This window comes from Dromaius novaehollandiae, chromosome 18 (genome assembly GCF_036370855.1).
Source record: "Dromaius novaehollandiae isolate bDroNov1 chromosome 18, bDroNov1.hap1, whole genome shotgun sequence".
NCBI lineage: Eukaryota > Metazoa > Chordata > Aves > Casuariiformes > Dromaiidae > Dromaius > Dromaius novaehollandiae.
Genome location: NC_088115.1, coordinates 14,041,544 through 14,059,892, shown reverse-complemented (window position 1 = coordinate 14,059,892; position 18,349 = coordinate 14,041,544). Strand labels below are relative to the sequence as shown.

The window sequence follows — 18,349 nt, the reverse complement described above, 5'->3', positions numbered from 1 at the left end:
TCGCAGGTCCTCGCAGCAGGCCTGCAGGCAGGTGCTTCGTCACCACCTCCTTCCTTCGCCTGGGACAAATCCATTGAATTATGTTAGACGGGCGATCAGAGCGGGTGATCAGACCGAGCCCGCTGGTTTCAGATCTCTTTGGGACAGATCTGCAGGGGATACAGAAGCACCCGGGGGGCTGGTGGCAGCGACAGGGGTTTGGCGGATCGGCTGGGGTGGCTCACGGGAGGCCTTCTTCTCCCACCACTCACCCTCCCCGGCTGGGACTCCCGGGATCATGTATTTTGATAACCCTCTCACTGACGCTACAAGGCACCAGGTAAAGCAGCGTCGTCAGACGGGAGAGCGGGGTGCCGCGGGCAGGACAGAGCGAGGCCTGAGCTGCCCCCACCACGCGGTTTGCAAACGCACATCTTAAGCCAAGCCACAGCTGGAAAGAAACAAAAGCTAGGTGTTCATCTAAGCAGCAAGTGGCACGAAAGCAGGCCAAAAAATCTGTTTTCCAGCCCCTCATTAAGCCACAGAAAAGGAATTTAAATGCAAGAGATTCTCAAAAGCCACTGAAGTATCAGCTGAAGGCCGAGGGACAAGATGAAGTGAATGTTTTGCTGCATTTGCCCCCTTGAAACACCATCAAGCTGCTCTCTGCTCATCCCTGTCAATAAATAGGGGTGGCCAAGTGCCACCACCCGGCTGCTTCCCCATCGCTGCAGGGAAAAACCGGATGGGCCGGGGGCAAACAGAGACGCCCTGGCGAGGAACGCGATGCCTCTGCTGCACGGAACGGGGAGGCCATGCCTCGCACGCCTTTTATCTGTGCCTTCACCCGCGGTTGTTTGCAATAACTCCTTGGAAACGGCAAACTGGAAATCTGTTTCCTTAACAACTCCTCGTGGGGCTGCTCACGGGAAGGGAGCGGAGTGGCCGCGTGCGGCGGTGCTGCCAGACGGCTCCTAACCGCCGCGTCGCTCCGCCTCGCGTCGCCGCCGCGAGCTGCGGCCTGCACCACGGGCTCACCCGGCCCGGCCCGGCCCGGCGGCCGGCGGATCCCAGCCCTGGCCCAGACTCGCACCTTTCCCTCTCAAGAACTGAGGCGTTACTTCCTTTCTTTTTTTTCCCCTTCCCAGCAGGCATATTTTGGGATGGGAAGCAGGAAAGGCGAGAGCGTGTTTATGACTGCGGTGGGCCTTGCCAACGTGCACCGGAACCAGGATATGGCCGAAACACCGGGCCAGGCGCAGGGATATCCACGGGACAGCCTGCAGCTCCTCCGAACGTCTCGCGCTTCCATTCCTCCTCCGTGCTCTTCTCAAAAAAATAAAAAAATCTCTCATTTAACACCAAACCTGGAAATGCCACTGGACTAAACAGAGCGCTTGAGTCACTTTTCCTGGTTCCCTTCCTCCCCTGCTCCTCTGTGGTGCCGGCGGCCGCCGAGGCAGCTGCGCTCAGCCGGGGAGCTGCTCCGAAGGAGGGAAGTGGCAAATCTCCCAGTGCCTTAAATGCAGCCGACACATCACCCCAAATACAACCCAACCGGGTTTGGCAAGGAGCAGACGGCCTCAGAGCCAAAGCCCAGAGGCGGTTGCTTTCTTCTTGCAAAGTCAGCCCATGCAGTGGGAATAAGGAGAGAGAAAAACCCTCTGCTAACATCTGGAAAATCAACATCTGCAAACCCACGCCGCAGATAAGCCTGGGCCGACGGCAGGTCACGGGGGCCAGCGATGGCGGATTCCTCTTCCATGTGAATTCCCAGCGCTCCTGAAGATCGGAGCAGAGCGTGCCCAGGCCTGCGAGCAGTTCTCGCTGCGTACGGCAGATCCCGAAGTCTCCGCTGAGGCCGTCAGCACCTCCGTTACGTTGCTGGGGCCCTCAGAGGCCGCGGTGCCGGCGCGCGAGCGGAGCAGGCAGCTGCCCGCGGGCCTCGTCCTCGCAGCGCTCACTTGCTCCGATGACTCAGTCCTGCAACCTGTAATGAACCTGGCGCAGGAGAGGCCCCGAACCAAAATAGCCGGGGTTTTGCAAGCAGCGACCGAGGTGCACTGAATGAACCACGCGGGGAAGGTTGTGCAACGTCCGCACGGATTAAGCCGGTGTTATTTGTGTCTCAGGGCCTGTCTCTGCTGCGTTTTCAACTCGTGGTGCCTGATGCACGTCAGCTCTGCTGCGGCACAGACACAGCGAAGACAAGGATGTTTCGTTTTGCTGCCGGGTAAATGCACAAGGTCAGCCCTGCACGCCTGCCTCACGCCCGGCCTCCGACGGGAGACGCCGGGCCAAGCTCTGAGCAGGGCGAGCGCAAAACACTCGCGCAACGCTCGGAGCAGCAAGCTTTGCCGGCAGGACTCCAGCAGACGAACCAACCCCTGCACCCTCCCAGTCAGACGCACAGAAATGCCACCAAACCGTGCAAATACCAGAACCTCTGCGCCTGCCCTTCAGCAAGCGCTGTAATGCAGCAGTTCTGTTTTGAGGCTAATTTCCTGATTCGGTCTGATCTCTCTCACTCCGCTCATTTTTCACTTAACACGTTCTGCGAAAGGGCGGCAGCCTCCTGTGTCAGCTTGTTCCTGTCAGCACCGAAAGAAACCTGAGGGATGCGATTTCTTCTTATCTAGCTGCACATTTCGGTTATGGGAGTCTGCCACTCTGATAAGACAGCACCTCTAAATTTTAGACGAGTTAAGACTTTCTGAGCGTGAAACGGAAGAGATGCTTTGATAGAGATTAGACAGGAGTCCTGTGCTAAGGCATGCACACCGACCTCAGGTTTGCAGGGGTGGTGGGAAGTGCGGGTAAGGGGCTAAAACAGCTTTTTACCTCCTGTAGTCCACAGGAGCTCGCTGGAAGCCAGGCGCTACCGGAGCAATCACAGACTGGAACAACCTTCCAGCAGGTTTTGTGGGGCAGCAAACCCCCAACACCAGTTTTAAGATGAAGGTTGACCATCTGATGAAGGATGATACAACCAAGTGGCAGGGCACAGAGTATGATGGTTCAGGGTGACCTTCTGTGCCCCACAGATGTTGCTGCAACCTTGCTGAGCTGTTTTACGGGCTCCAACACTTGCTCAGATTCTCCATGGCTGGGGACCCAGGACCACACTTCCAGCTGGGCTCTGCCCCTACGTGTTCCCTGCACCTCCCTCCAGTGTTGGGTCACAGAAATACCATCGTGATAGGAAAAGGGGCCTTCAGCACCCTTTTCACACTCACAGACCATCAGAAAACAGCCAGTCACTGTAAGACCACAGTCCCTTGACCAATTCTGAGCTGCCATGTACAAAGGGGCTTTGCATCCCCTACCTGCTACCTCTGTACTGGTTTAAGCTGGGACCTGCACAGCTTTTTGTACCAGTGCCGTACTGTGGCTGCTCATATAACATCTCACTGACATCAGCCACACTCACACTCAGCAATAGCTTATGGCTGTGGAGGAGCCCAAAGCCCAAAGACTGCCCACCCTTCCTCCCCACCACGCTCCCTCCACACCAACAGCAGGTGCATAACGCAGAACCACAGCCAGGAGAGAACAAGCCTGCTCCCCACGCGCTCCCTCCCAATGCTCACGGCTCGGAGGAAACGGGCAGGTGACGACAAACAGCGGGAGATGGTAGAAATCAAGGTTCGGCCTACCTACAGGTTTCAGGATAGGGCACAAGAGACTTTAATATTAAAAGTCCTGTTACAATACTTTGGCTGAATTCATCTTGTATGTATACCAACTCATGAGACCTTGAAGCCCCAGGGGAAAGGGCAGGACTCCTTACGTATAGCTGGCATCTCTGTGCAAAAGGTGGCAACGTTACCTAGCAGAGAAGGCACTCTGGATGCAGCGCAGCCAGGCTCTAGCACGGTGCAGGTGCCTCGTCGGGCGCTAAGCAGTTATGCACAGGTACCAGCCACCAGCAGAAGCCCTGCTGCAGCATGCATCTCCAGGAGATCACCATCTTCCTCCTCAGCGCAGGCATCTCCTGGGCTGGTGGCAAATGGGAATCTATGGTCCTCCAACAATTCACTCCAGCTGTGGAGATGCTGCGTGATCTACACGCTCTGCTGTGTAAGCCATGGGATAAGGAGGGAAGGAGATGGTGAGCAGATGAGACTCACCGTCAGGATATGCACGCTGTAGCTGCAGCCCCAAGGACCCCGTCCAGGACTGCGGGCAAGTTCCCTAACCCTTGTTTGCGCGCACGTGTGCCTCTCTCCACCCAGCGCTCCGTACCCGGCCCAAGCTGTCCTCATTATGCCAAGAGAAAAACGACTTCAACCCTTCTGCTCCCTCCATGCCGTCCCCAGCACCTTCAGACCCAGGTCATCATCTGCTGTTGCCCAGCTGAGGCTGCAAGCGCCAAAGCCACCTCCACTGCAAACGGGGCAGCTACCCGCAGCGGGACCTTGGCCCTTGGCTGGCAAACAAAAAGGACAAAAAGGGCTTTTCCCGAGCAAGCCGCAGCACGACCCCAGCTCACACTGACACTGCCCCATGCGAGGACCCGAAGAACGAGGTCAAACTGCCCACATTCGAGTAAGGGGCACCAAACACACGGCCATGGCATTCGGCGCAATATTGCCCAGCGGAAATGCTTTGGAAAAGCTACGGCAGCGGAGGGAGATCCCGCGGCGCTGCAAGGCCCGTCTGCAAGCCCCCGTGACCTCTCCCACTGCCCCCGTTATCGCTAGAAATAACACTAATAAAAACCGAGCGCTACGAGCAGCAGGGGGAGTCACTCCCTCAAATCACCAGCAAACCATAAATCAAGCCCGTGTTTTCCTCCTGCCAAGGTCCACTGGCTTCGCTGCCTTCCCGGCCCAGGGACTGTTTTCTTTGCTGCTTATCTCAAATTAGGAAATCCACAGGAATCCCGGGCTGGGGAAGCTGTTTGTCAAGAGCCTCCTGGCCCTCGGGGGGATTTTTACGAGGGACTTTTGGTTTAGTTGCTGCTTTGTTTTCAAAACCTTGGTCGCCTGCATCCAGTGGGAGTTTGCTGGACTCGGACCTGGAGAAAGGCCCTTGGAATTCACCCTGGGAACAACAGGGCTTCTGTGCACCAGGACTGGGAGGCCGCGGCTGCTTTCCCCGCTGCTACCTCCGTTTCTTTGCTTATTTGTCCAAGAGCACCTGCCACGGGCACCCAGACACCAGCGGAGGTGGATGCGACCTGCTGCGCGGGGGACGAACGCCAGCACGGAGCTCATCATCTCCTGCTCCTCCAGGCAACACGAGCAGGGCTTTGCACGGCCGACAGGGAAAGCACTTTGCAAACTTCGATGGATCAAGCCGTGCAAAGACATACGGATGCTGGATGGCTTACTCAAAGTCTGCAAACGATAAATAAATCAACAGACAATTGCTAATGTACATTGCCTGAAGGTTGGGCCTGGTGACACCCGACTTCCATCTTCCACCCTGCAAAAACAGCCATCTCTGTCCTCACTTGCAGCAGAACCTCCCCGGGCAGATTATAATCTCTACAAAGCGAGAGCAATCTGAGCTTTCAGCTCCTTGCATAAAATAAATTAATAAAGGGGGAGGAATGCGCTCAGCCCTTACAACAACAGCCTTTCAGCTCCTGGAAGCCCTCAGCCAGGTCCCAACCAAGCTTCTTGTGCCCTGCGCTGCCTCTCCGCACCCCGGCGCAGGGGCTGGCACGTGCTCTGCCCCTCACTGCAGCAAAAGCACCCTAAAAAGCCTCCGCAGGGACGGGCAGGCTCTGCCGGTGGTCAGCCTACTTCTGCCCACGTCGGCCCCTTCGGTCGGGAGCTGAAGCTCTCACGCTGACCGTGGGAGAAAGGATGCTCCAGGTTCACCCGCGAGCTTTGTGTGACTCTCATTATTCCACTTGCTTGTTTCATTTCCTCTTATCCACCGAGATTTCGCCTCGAAATACCGCAGTGGTGACCACGTGCAACTACGGGGCTCTGACGGCCTTCCTACATGCATATTTAGCAGACCGCAGCATGCCTCTCTATACACAGCACAAAATCAGGTGTCTTTTCTGCCCCAGCCACGGTGGGAGCTTGGATTTGCTTTAAGTTTGCAAGCCCCCAACCCAGCTAAAAGATGTTTCTTCATTTTCCTAACTCGCTGCTCCTTGGAAAACCTGCCACAGTAACAAAACATCCATGTCCTTTCAACCTTGCTCTGCAGAGCCTCGGAAAACAACTTTCTTAAATCTGGCTTTAGATAGGCCACAGTAATCTCCTTCCTGCGAAACGGCCCATACATGCCTTTTTGCTCGAGGCTTCACCCAAGTTTCAATTTTGGTTCTCAGCTTCCGAACGTGTTCAGTGCAGCTGGGCTTTTCTCCCGATGCCTCGGCGCAAGGTGTTTTTAAAGCAGCACCACCGTTCGAACGAGGACTCCACCGCAGAGGTTTGTTCCCCCCAAAGAAAACGGATTGCGTTTGGTATCTGCCAGGCTTCCTGGAAGCCGGAAAGGTGACCAATCTCCCCCGATGCAGGACTGGCCCCGGTGTGCCGGGAGAGCTGACGGGGGTTTCCAAGCCGGAGGCACTGCCAGTCCCGGGAAATGCAAAGCGCTTTGGAAAAGGAAGGCGACGTTTCCAGACACTGGCTGCACGGAGCTGTGCTGCAGCCGCGGAGCCCGATGCAGGCGCAGGGCTCTGGCCAGGGAAGTTCTCACGCCTTGATGATGCTCACAGGGAAGCACGTGCTTAACACGAGCACGTGTGCCCGCCGAGGCTGTGCTTCAGCGCGGGAATGTGCTCCCAAGGGCTCTCCTGGACTGTCAGCTTAAGTCTTTACAGCAAGCATCTGTAGGCTGGGTGCCGTGCCTAGGTGTCTGCAGGTTTGAAGCCTATGTCTCAGCCATACCCAACCAAAAGGACAACCCCAACAAAAAAGCATGTACCTGTATTGTCCTCCAGTTCTGAACTGCTGCTCCCGACGCATTAATGCACTTGTATCTTTTTACAGCAATCTCTCTGCCCTCCGAGCAGGCATCTCTCCTTTTCGGAGGGATTTCTGTCTTGGTGTCATCACCCGCCCAGTGGGATATAACAACACATAAATGGTATCACATGGTAATCTGATCTACGGTTTTATTTCTGTTACCATGTACTCCAGGCAGCCACAGCAGTCTCATTTTACCAAAAACACATTTAACTTCCGCAGCATATTGTAAATGCTGGACACTTAACTGTGCTGTTACCAAGCCATCTTCTACTGCTGATGCACTGCATATAAAACCTCGGGTTTTAATTTTATGCTCATGAATGAAGCCACCTTAGGAAAAAAAGGAGCAATTTATGTTCCAAACACCATAGAGGGCCAACTGGCCATTTGATTTCATTATTCTGAGAGTTGTAACTAGAGTGTCAATAACTTTTACTTCCAAATGAAGATATTCATGGAAATAGAGAAATGTGTCCCAAGCCATTTCTTTAGCAAGCATCTTCACCCCGTGCTGAAGTTTTCTCGTCACTAGAAGCGCTATGTTAGACCACAGTTTAACCTGCCACTGTCATGCTGCTCCTCACGGGAAAACATTATCTCCGGGTTCAAAAGGTTTAAACAGTGCCAAAGCTGTGCAAGACACCCCCGGAGAAACGCTGCTGTGCGCTGCACAAAGACGGAGCAAGATCCGCTTCCTTGCTCCGAACGTCGTCACGGGGAATTTATTTTGACGTTCAGCCCAGTATCGCGACTGAGTTTTCACAACGGTCAAGACGTTGGCCGCTCTGCCTTTGTGCCACCCCGCTCAACAGCCCTCTCGCGCTTTTTTATTTTTTCCCGTTTATGAGCTTATTTGCTGATTTTTGGAGCAAAACCGCTAGAGCTGGGATTTGACAGGTCTGGGGAGTGCAGATGGCAGGAGCTAACTCACGCTCCCTCTGCTGGCAACGCGGCCGAGCAGGCGGCCGGGCAGCCTCACGCGGGGCGCGCGGGCACGGGCTGCACACGTGTGCTCGCACCGCGGCGACAGAAATCGGCAGAGGCCGGTCCCCGGGTCCCATCACGCGGGTTTTGCTTCCATCCGGGGAAGAACCCGCCGAGGAAACGCACCGCGACGCGGCACCGCGCTGGGAGACGGCGAGGCTGCTCCGTTTTTCGCCCCGACAAAGCGCCCCGACGCAACCGAGCGGGTTTTTTCTATCTGCGCAGGTCCACTTGGATCGCACCCCCTTGGACGGTTACAACCCTCCACCCAGCCTTCTAAATCAGGAGCCATAAATACAAAACTCCCTTTATAAGCCTTTCTATCAAAGCCTCTATAGAAGTCCCTGCGCAAGACTGCGCGAGACTGTAGTTCGACTTATAAACACACACGCTCTCAAAAACAGTATTTTTTTCCAAGTTGCAGGACTAGATAAGCAGAAATGGGGAAAAAAAACAAACCAAGAGAAAGCAGGGTAGTATAAATCATCCACATAGACCCATAATGTCCATTCTACTTAGCAACCGGGACAAAATATATCCCCAACCTTGTAAATTCTTATGCGTGTGCTCGACTGCAGGCACATTCAGTCCCACTGACTCCCGCAGAAGGACTCGCACGCTGCAAGTTCAGCACATGCATAAATACTTTCAAGATCAGAATATGAAAAAAAATCACATTCAGCTTTTAAGGGGGAAGAAAAAAAAAATTTCAGGCCCCAGCCCCTCCAAACGAGGGCCTTGCTGGCTGCAGCTGCTCTGAATCTGCTCTGATTCACTCTCCCGATTGCTCCTTGCAGCTCAGCTGCAGCGATGCCTTTATAAAGCAAGGTCCTCCCTGGGCAGAGCCCCTCTGCCAGAGGTGCTGCCTGGGGAGATGCTCTTGCAGGATGGGCCCCAAATCAGGCTCCGACAAGGCAAAGTAAGTGCTTTTTAATGCTGCAGATCCTGGCGTTGTTTTGAGGTGTGCGCAGGAAGGGTGAGCAGAGGACTGCTCTCCGACTGCGGGAAGCTGTTCCAGCCTCTTATCAGACATAAAGCTTCTGATTTCTTGCGGGGGAAGTACCAAATGTTTTTGAGGGAAAAAAAAATCACATGCTTAGCTATAAAGGAAGCTTCCTAATGACATGAATGAAACTTTAGTCATGCCACATGGAAAAAAGCTTGCTATTTTGCCTTGCTCAGATGGGTACAAGCGAGGACAGAGCCCTGAGCTCTGGGTGGCATGTCTCCCCTGCGAAGTGCTGGAGAGATGCAAGCCCAAAGGTCCTGCTCTGCCAAAAGGTGCCTGCTGTGAATTCAGCCTTTCTTATCTTCAGAAAGCAATTTACTACTAATAATCTCTGACTGCCGTGTCTGTGTCACTCCCTCTAGCTGCCAGGGACTATTTTGGGCTCTCCCTTTGCTTGGGATGCTGCTCTATCAGTGGGCTGTTCTGCGATGTCCTTTTATGCAGTGCACCAGCCTGGTCTTTTAGTTAATTTGTACAACTGATTCTCTGGCAGTAATTCAAGCCCTCAGTAGAGATGTTCCAAGTTTTATTAGTAATAAGCACATTACTGGTGTCCTTGGGAAAGGTAAGGAAGTCAGTCGATGTTAATTGCCTTTATTTTTTCCAGAGGGTATCTCTTGGAGGACAGCCCTATATCATACAGAATAGGTTACCTAAGTACCTGTGCATATAATAGCTGTTGTGGCTTCTTGCAGAGATATCTGAGCAAACTTTGGTTTTAGGTGTGTTAACTATCTGATCAGACTCTGCCTTATCCAATCCTAGCTCTCACCATCTCCAAGCTGGTTTCTCATGGTAGCAGTTATTAGGGGATTATGGTTACTCTCTCTTACAGCTAAAAAAGCTGAAAACACTCTGGAACAGGTTGAAAAAAACAACAGTATCTAGAGCATTGCCTTTCTTCTGCCTTAATAGGCTACTCTGTCAACCTGGGCTTGTTAAATAAGAAAAATCTGTGGGCATGCAGTAAAGGTCAATCTTGTGGTTTTTGAAAACATTTAATTAGTAGTTAAGCAACTAAGGTCTGCTTGGGAATGAGCTTCAGCATCAACCATCAGCATCTTTCTGTTAAGAGAAGCAAACCTGCATGAGGGTATTGCAGGCTAAGGTCACACCTCTCCCTCCGAAACTTCAGCGAGGTTCAAGCTTGCAATGAAAACTATCTCAGTTTCCATGTTCTGTTGCTGCTTCAAACTCTGCCTGGGGTTTGGAAGTAAGCTCAGATCTCTGCCTGTGCATCGACACCACCAGCAGTGCCAGCTGGCCAGATCCTGGCCTGGTGCAGGAGCTGGGGGGCCCATTGTCCCCTCGGGGACCCTGCTAGGGCACTGCGCTGCAGCTTGTGCTCCTGGCGAGGTGTTTGGGGACAGTGCTGGGACTTGGTGCTTCAACAATTCTGCTTAAGATGTAGCTGTGCCTAAAGGGTTTTTGGTGTTTTAATGATGGCACATAAAGTCACTGCCTTTTCCTGTTGATGCAAAAGAAGGGGGACAGCTGTTCTTGGATCCTACAGGTGCTTTAGCTTCTCAAATAAAACTACAATAAATGTCAAACATCCCTCTGCTTTTAAATCTTGGGCAGTAGCATGCATAAATGTTACAATCAGTCTAACACTTCCTTTTCTAAAAGGCTGCATCAGCTGCTTAAAAGAAAAAAAATCCAGATTTTATGAAGCCAAACTTGGCTTTATTTCTTAGGGTCTCCAGTGCTGCAGAAACACTAATTGTAGGCAGTTAAAGCACCACTGAGTTGCCTTGAAATTAAGGCTGGAAACTGTGCCTCAAATAACTCTGGCAGCCTTGGAGAAGGGCCCCAGGGTGACAGGGTCTGTTGTGCCAAGGGCAGTGCTAGGCGCTGTACAAACCTCTGCACACAGCTTGTCCCAAAAGGACCTTCTCGTCTGTGACCCCTTTTTGGAGGGCTTTATCTCTTCTGTGCAGCTACTGGTGTGAGCATGCGGGTCCAGTGGGCTGTTATGGGGGTTCCCCAGTATGCTGCTGGCTAGGAAATGGGATGTGGTGTGTTGAGAGTTAATGAGAAAGGATATAATGGAGCAAGTCTAGGGAAACTAAGTAATCAATTCTGGGCTACCCTTTAAAAAAATTTTCTCCTCCCTTCTCTTCAATGACCCTGTTATTCCGAGTTTTGTTTTTTCCAGATGGGGACTCTTACTTTAGAGCCATTAAAGATGGAATTTTAAGTCTCTTTCTATATCTGACCTTGAACTACTGGAGAAGCAATAAACATGCGAAATGATAACATGGCACAAAGCTGTGTGTAATAATGTAACTTGTTGCTTGAGTGTCAAACCAATGAATAACTGAGCTATGCCCTGCTGAAAGCACATGAATGAGAAATTTCATGATCAAACCCTGTTAAATTACGAAAGTAAGTGCAAAAACATGTTGCTTGGGTCTTCCACAGCAGAACAGACACATGATGCCCTAAGGCCACTTGGCACTGATAAGCATTGCTTCATGGAGTGCCATTATGTATTTTTGTTTAGAGAAAGACTCTCCTTCAAAAGCGGCTACGAAGCCTAGGCTTACTCAGCCTTCACGAAAGGCCTCTTACGGCAGCCAGTGAAGTGTTGACTCCTGCACTTATCTTCTGTTGCTGCCTTATCTTTGGCATCTCATCTGCAACTTCTACTGCTTTATTTTCCACCAGTCTCATCTGAGTGCAGGGAGAGTGGATGCTGCTTGGGCTTTAGCTTCTCCTAATGATTTTTTGATCTGTGCGGAGTAGGCTGGGAAAAATCTAGCTGTGATTATAAAATTGCAAGCTAAGTAGGCTAACCAAACAGCAAGAAACTAGATCAGCTCGGGTCAGTCAAGTTTTCCTGCTCTGACAGGAAAAAATGTTTTCTTTCTCTGAAATCTTTCTTATAAATATGAAACCGTATCTGAGTTGCAAAGGCCTCTGGCTGTCTGCACGCTTCCCAGGCTTGGCTGCATGCAGGATGGCTTTTTGCAGCAGCCCCATAAGTGATGTCCGCAGCCACCTCCAGGGATGGGAGCCCAAGCAGCTCCTACCCCAAAGTCCTCCCTGCATTCATACAAATTTGGGCCCTTGACACCAGGTGCAACTCTGGAGCAATGTTCAGCCAGAGCCTGGCTGGCACTGCAAGGTGGAGACGTGTGAGCGGCTTCCCAAAGCTCTGCTGAAGGATGTCGAGCATCTGCTTGCAACACCTCCAAAGTAGAGCTGACTCAGAAGTACTTCAGCACCCTAGAGACTTTAATGATGGGATGAACTCTGAAATGTCAACCCAGTGTTTGGAGTTTCTAGCTTAAAAGGAAGGATAGCTTTAATTTTGGCTTTGAGGCAAAAAAAATAACTACAGGCAAGAGTTCTGGGCTTTCCCCCTTCCAAACTGCTTTTTACTGAGCCAGGATCGCCATGTGGAAGAGATGCTCTTCCATTTGCATTTGTCAGCATGCAAAATGATGTGGATTTGGAAGACAAAAAGCAAAAAATCTTTTTTGCACACTGAGTAAATATGGGCATTTTGCTGAATGGCCTTCACCAGCTCTCTCACCACAGAACATAATATCAAATGTGGCAGGAGTCCAGGGTCCTAGATCTGCTTTAGTGCTAACATTGCTCTAGCTGATAATGCTAATCTCTTAAACTATTCCCAGACAGGCCCCAAGGAAGGGAGCTAAGTAACTCCACAGGTAATGAAACATTTTTTTAATTATAGCTCTGGCCATGTCTAAAATTAAAAGAATAGTCACAATTTATCCAGCCACCTGGGATGGACTCAACGTATTACATAATGATGCTGCTTCCGTGAGCCTGGTAGCCGTACGGATACGCTGCTGAACTTTTCCAATGCATCGATTGTCCCTGAAATGGGAGCAACTGCAGTGACATCTGCATGCACTGCCTTCTAGCCCACTGCCTTTACTGTAGTTGGTCAGAATTATTTTTTCTGATGTGCTGCTGTCTGAAAGTGCTGCCATCGCCTTGTGGTCCTCAAAGCATGTTCACAGCGGAGACCTGCAACGGAGCTCATGCTCCTGTGCTATGGAAGATCCCATGTTATTTTTAACTTTCCTCCCAATGCCACCATATAATTCTTAAACCTTAAAGGATAGGAATTGTTTTAGATGAGGTGGTTCCAAATGTCTTATGACTTTTTAGCAAGAGAAACAGTTGATGTTGAATGCCCATATTGGGGAAAAACTATTTTTCAGTCATCCTGGTTATTATTTGTAGCTGTAGTACACACAATTGGCAAACAGTTCCTGTGACTTTGAAGGTAATCGTACTCCATTAATGCCAATGCTCTTGCAAGAATCAAGTGTCTCATCTCTCTAAATTGCTCCTGTGGTTTTAATCGCGTATCACTCACTTCACCTTAACAGCCCGTGTGTGTCATGGGGGAGCTCGCCCCAGAGGAAGCTCAGGGTTTTGGTGACTAAAGTAAAAACTGAGCAATGCTTTAGCGTGGTGGTGGGAGATCTACACTGACTGCAGTGGGGAGGAGAAAATGGGTCTCTACTCCTTTTCCTCTGCAATTTATTGCTTTTGTTGCTACAACTACTTTTACAGTTTTTAAGTGCTTGTAAGTGTCCCTGTGGCTGCTGAGCAGCCTGGCCAGCACCAGGGAGCTGCTGTCCCCACGAGCACGTGTGCAGTAGGTGCCGAGTGGCCGTGGGGACAGGGCACCCTGCAAATGTGCTCTGGCTTCTTGCAACCTGGAGCGCTGCTGCGCATGGCCACACAGGCTCCTTGGGGGCTGCTCCTCATTGCAGGCCCCCAAGACCCTCCTCTGGGCCAAAGTATGCACAGATGTGCTCCACCACAGCTGGGGAGGACATGGTATGGGCAGCAAGGTAGAAGAGCAATTCTTAAATTCTCTTTAAAAAATATATATATTTAAAAAAAAAAAAACCTTGAACTGCAATTGGTGGCTCCTGCTGGCCCAGGCCTTGCTAGACTGGCACCTTGCTGACGGTGGCAGGTCTTTGTGCACCCTGCTTTTGCAAACCCTTCCCCTGCCAAGGGACTGCACAAGGGGAGGCTGGTAAGGGCAAGAAGCTCGGAGGTGCTGCTGAGTAGGCAAGCTGTACGTTGCACAACCAACAGGGATCTTCACAATGCTGAAAGGTTAATTTTTATACTAGTGAAAACCTGCCATCTACCCAGGATGCTTTTTTTTAAGCTACCATTTAGGTTTTACATCTGTTCCATTGACATTTCTAGCTGGGGGGGAAAAAAAAGAGCACTTTAAAAAGCAGTATTTTGAATAGGTGCAGTGCCTTTGATCAAAGTCCATAGGGTACATGTTCAGCCTGCATCACGTGGGACATGTTTCTCATAATTTCAGTATCCCTTTGGAACCTGAAGAGCAAAAAATCATATTTGAAACAACTAAGTGCAAGAGTTAAGAATGAGAGCAATGAGCAGCAACACTTAGTTAAATGTACCTCATTTCAATGAACCGTTTATGAATTAGTGCTCTAATGGGAACTTTCTCCATTGAAATTGCAAAAGGGAAGGGGAAAATTTGCATATTTACAGTTTTTTCTCTGATGTGGGCTTAAGTGAATAATTCATCCATTACAATGATTTTTGGAAGACTCTTGACTGTATCTGTTGTCACAAGAGTTCATATTTATGGCTTCAAGCTGTGTTTAGCTTGTAATTAATATGGACTTCTGCATTTTTTTCTTTCAGAAAAATATCCTATTAGTCATGGCAGCCAAATGTTCCATATTTGGGCAACAACTCAATTTCTTCTGAACTACCATCAAAACCAAGTCACACTTGTCCAGAGTGAAGTTAACACCAAAGGTAAGGAACAGGTTGCCTGCATGTTCTGTGCTCGGGGGAACTGCGTTTTCCATACATTGCTCCATCCACCTAAACACCATTTTGCAACTGAAAAGGGGGATGAAAGTAGAAACGCGCGTGCACCGAAATGCAGGTGCTTGGTAGCAGTCTTTCTGCCTTGGTCTGTATTTTGCTGACCACAGTCTTAGGAAGTCTCCCCGCAGAGCACTGATAACGCGGCCGGGTATTGCGAGCGAGGTGCTGTGAGCATCTGCTATTTTCTGCTATGGAAAGAACCAGAGTGAAGCTGTTGCTTCACAACCCCAGGTAGAGTTTTCTCTTCTAAGGCAAATGCTATGGTCGTGTTGGAAGCAGCTCCTTCAAATAGCAAACAGTGTCTGAGGAGTGATCTTGAGCTCTTAACTAGGGTGAGATTCGTTGCATGGAATAGTCTTATCAGAGAATGACCCTCTCTTGCCCACTGCTCCCCTGACGAGAGCATTAAAAAAAAAAAATCTCCAACTTCTCAGGACAACTTTGGCAACAACCCAAAATAAGGAGAAGGCTGCACAGCTCAGCAGCCAAATCTGTTTAGTGTTTTAGAAACCTGAAGAGTGACTTCCCATGCGGCACAAGCAAGCTGACTCCAAAAGGCATGTTATGCCTTGTTTAATTCATCCCGAAGAATGACACTTTTGGTGCAGACCCTGGAACTGCAACCCCTTCCCAAGAAAAACCTCAGCCTGAACAGCTGAACTTGGAAAAGTTATCTATGCAAGGAATTCAAACTTCAGCCACTCAAATTGCAGAGCAGGAGATGGATGGAAAACTGATTCAAGAATGATGCCATTCATGGAGATCATGTTTTGTGGGTTGGCTACTTGCATTTTCCCATTTTTCTGGTATGGAGAAGGAGAGACGAGACCAGTGCCGGGCACTGCGGGGTGCATGTTAAGCCATGCACGAGGGGTTGCTCCCCCTCCCCAGTGACCCCAACGCAGGTCTCCTTCCCCAGTGCTGCTTGACCAGTGTCTCCCACCTCCAAGGCTTTTGGGGGCTCCTTAAGCAGCACCTCCTTCCCCAGCAGAGCCCTGTCCCTCTGAGGCACGCAGGGACCCTCCTGCATGCAGAAGAGCCCCAAGCGAGCGTCCCGCAAATGTGCTGCGGGTATCATTTTTGTTCAGTTTTGCATTATCAAACTTCCTTGGCTCTTTCTCTTGGAAACTTTTACAATTCTCTACTTGGCTGGAAAAGATGACTGCAGCAAACCCAAATTAGGAATAAATTATACAACAACTTTACATTTTTCTTGCAAAGGAAAACTGTGTGGCAAGAGCTCAGAAAGCACCTCCTTCCTAGGTCCCCCTAGGAAGCCATATAGCGAAAGGCCACTGACTTCATGCATGTCTATTAAAAAAAGTTCTGGCAAGGAGAACGCACTCCCACCTGGGCCATGCAGTGGCTCTCCACCCCCTTGTTCCCCAATATGCAATTGCTGCAAAATACAAGAATAAGTGGCTGCAAAATGAAATCCAAGCGTTTAGAAGAAGCTCCAAAAGCTGCATTTGCATGGCCAGGCACTGACATATGTGCATCTATTTTCACAATGAATGGCCAGAGCAGCAACTCTTTAAACATCGCAGCCTGGTCTTGCAGGGACTATTGCATTCCCACAGCATTTTTGTAATATTAAATCCGCCAGCTCCCCCCCTTCCCTTGCAGGACACAAGGCAAAGCAACTCCTGAATAATCACAAACTTAAAAAGCAAGATCAAGCCTTCCCCACGGTGCTGGTAAAAATCACTGTTGTCCTCTACCCAAATATCCCCCTCCTGCTCCATCCGGAGTGCTGAGCCCCTGCTCCTAAATGCTAAATAAAGCTGTCTTCTGCATGCTCTTAGCGATCTGGTGTTACAAACCACACTGCTGCCTCTGACCAAAAGTTACCAAATATTAAGGAGGAGAAATCGGTGGAAAATGATCTCAGTCCTGGCACAAGAACAATACTTTCCCATGGAAACATAGGTATATATTTAATTCCCGGTAACTCCACTCAAGTTTCACCTTTCATCTCCTCCGCAGACTTCTTTAAAAGTTTCATTTAATTTTGCACTTAAAATGATCTGCAATTCGCATGCGTTGTGCCCATTTTGCATGCATATATACAGTAGCGAATGCATCTGCTCTTCAACACCCTTTATCTGTCCTGACTGTGCAAAAGGCAAAAAGGGCTCAGTAATCCCCGCAGAAGAATTCAAATAACGTCAATGCACAGCTGAACTGCAAGCCCTGCCTTACAGGAACTGTGTGTGTGAGTGTGTGTGTGTCTGCAAAAAGGCACATACTAAACAGGAAATGCAACTGAGAGCCATTGAAAGCCTCAAACTTCAAAATGCAATTGCATCCCGAAAAATGCATGCATGCACTTAAAAATGCATGCACGACTTTTTGCATATTTGCAACGAACAGAAGTAGGAGCCTTACCTCTCGACTGAGACATTTTCCCCTTTGCTTTGATGGGGGAGGGGAGCACAAAAGACTTTGCCTTGCCTCTCTTCTGGAGCTAGTTTTGCAACAAAGATGCAAACTGCAAGCGCTCAATCTTCATGCAACTGGAGTTTTCCTGACTTGCTGCAGCAGGTCTCCTTGCAGCGGGGGGCCGTGCAATTGCACACTTTGCAGGGCAGCTTGCAAAGTGGGGGGTTTTCCTCCCCCCCTGCTTGCAATGGTAGGGAAGGCTCTGCTGCACCTACATGATGGGCCAGGGCTGGCAGCTAAAAGCTCCAAACTTGGATCGGGGGAGCGCAGTGCGCAGGCGCGCTCCCGACGGGCGCCGCGCCGCCTCCTGGGACTTGTAGTCCGCGCGCGCCGCTTCCTGCAGGGGCCGCTGCGCGGGCGCGGAGCCTGCGCGCGGCCGCGGCGGCGCCGCCTCCCCCGGGGGCGGGCGAGGGGGCGCGGAAATAGCGCCGCGGCTGGCTTTAATTCTTATTTTATTTTATTTTGCTTATTTAATCTGGGCAGCGCAGGGAGTCTGACCTCTCTGACGTCCTCTGGTGCGCTCAGCGGGGCCAGTCGCCTTTTTCCCCCCCTTTTTAATAATAAATCGCCTTTCCCCCCCCCTTTTTAATAATAAATCGCCTTTTTCCCCACCTTTTTTTATAATCACCTTCCCCCCCTTTATTTTTAATAATAATTAATGCGGCCCTGTTGGCGAGTGCGGTGAGGAGAGGGCGGGCGGGAGGCCCCCGCTGCCTGTGTTTTTTACACCGTCATCTTAAGAGTTACCTTGCTGCGGGGCGGCGAGGACGTTCGCCTGACAGAAACACCTCGTGGTCTGCACTGTGGGGCTCGGAAATTAAGTCCAAAACGCGCTGCGTTGCGGGCTGTGGCCGGAAGGGAGGCCGGTGCCATCGGCCTCCTGCAAGCAGCGGGCGTGTGAGGAGGCCGGCGGCCTGGAGGAGTGAGGTGGCGTCACCCGTTTCTCACCCGGGCTGGCCGCCCTCGACTTCGGCTGCTCTGGGGCCAGCCGGGACGGGTTTGGTGGCGTAACCGCTCCTCCCGCAGAGGCTGTCGTGCCGCCGAAGGCGGTGCAGCCCCATTGGAGCCAGCGCTCCAGCACACGTCCTGCGGGGGACCCTCGCCCCTAGGTGCACGC

At 50.9% G+C, this 18,349-nt stretch overlaps 1 protein-coding gene across 1 annotated transcript in view; it reads right to left on the bottom strand.

The window, feature by feature from the left end:
- Positions 1-17,517, bottom strand: part of MAP2K6 (mitogen-activated protein kinase kinase 6) — a 51,863-nt gene extending 34,346 nt beyond the window's left edge. The window contains exon 1 of the mRNA XM_026099020.2: positions 17,179-17,517. Coding sequence (XP_025954805.2) covers positions 17,179-17,194 — 16 coding nt within the window. The 5' untranslated portion in view covers positions 17,195-17,517. The remainder of the gene's footprint in view (positions 1-17,178) is intronic.
- Positions 17,518-18,349: the final 832 nt, after the last annotated feature.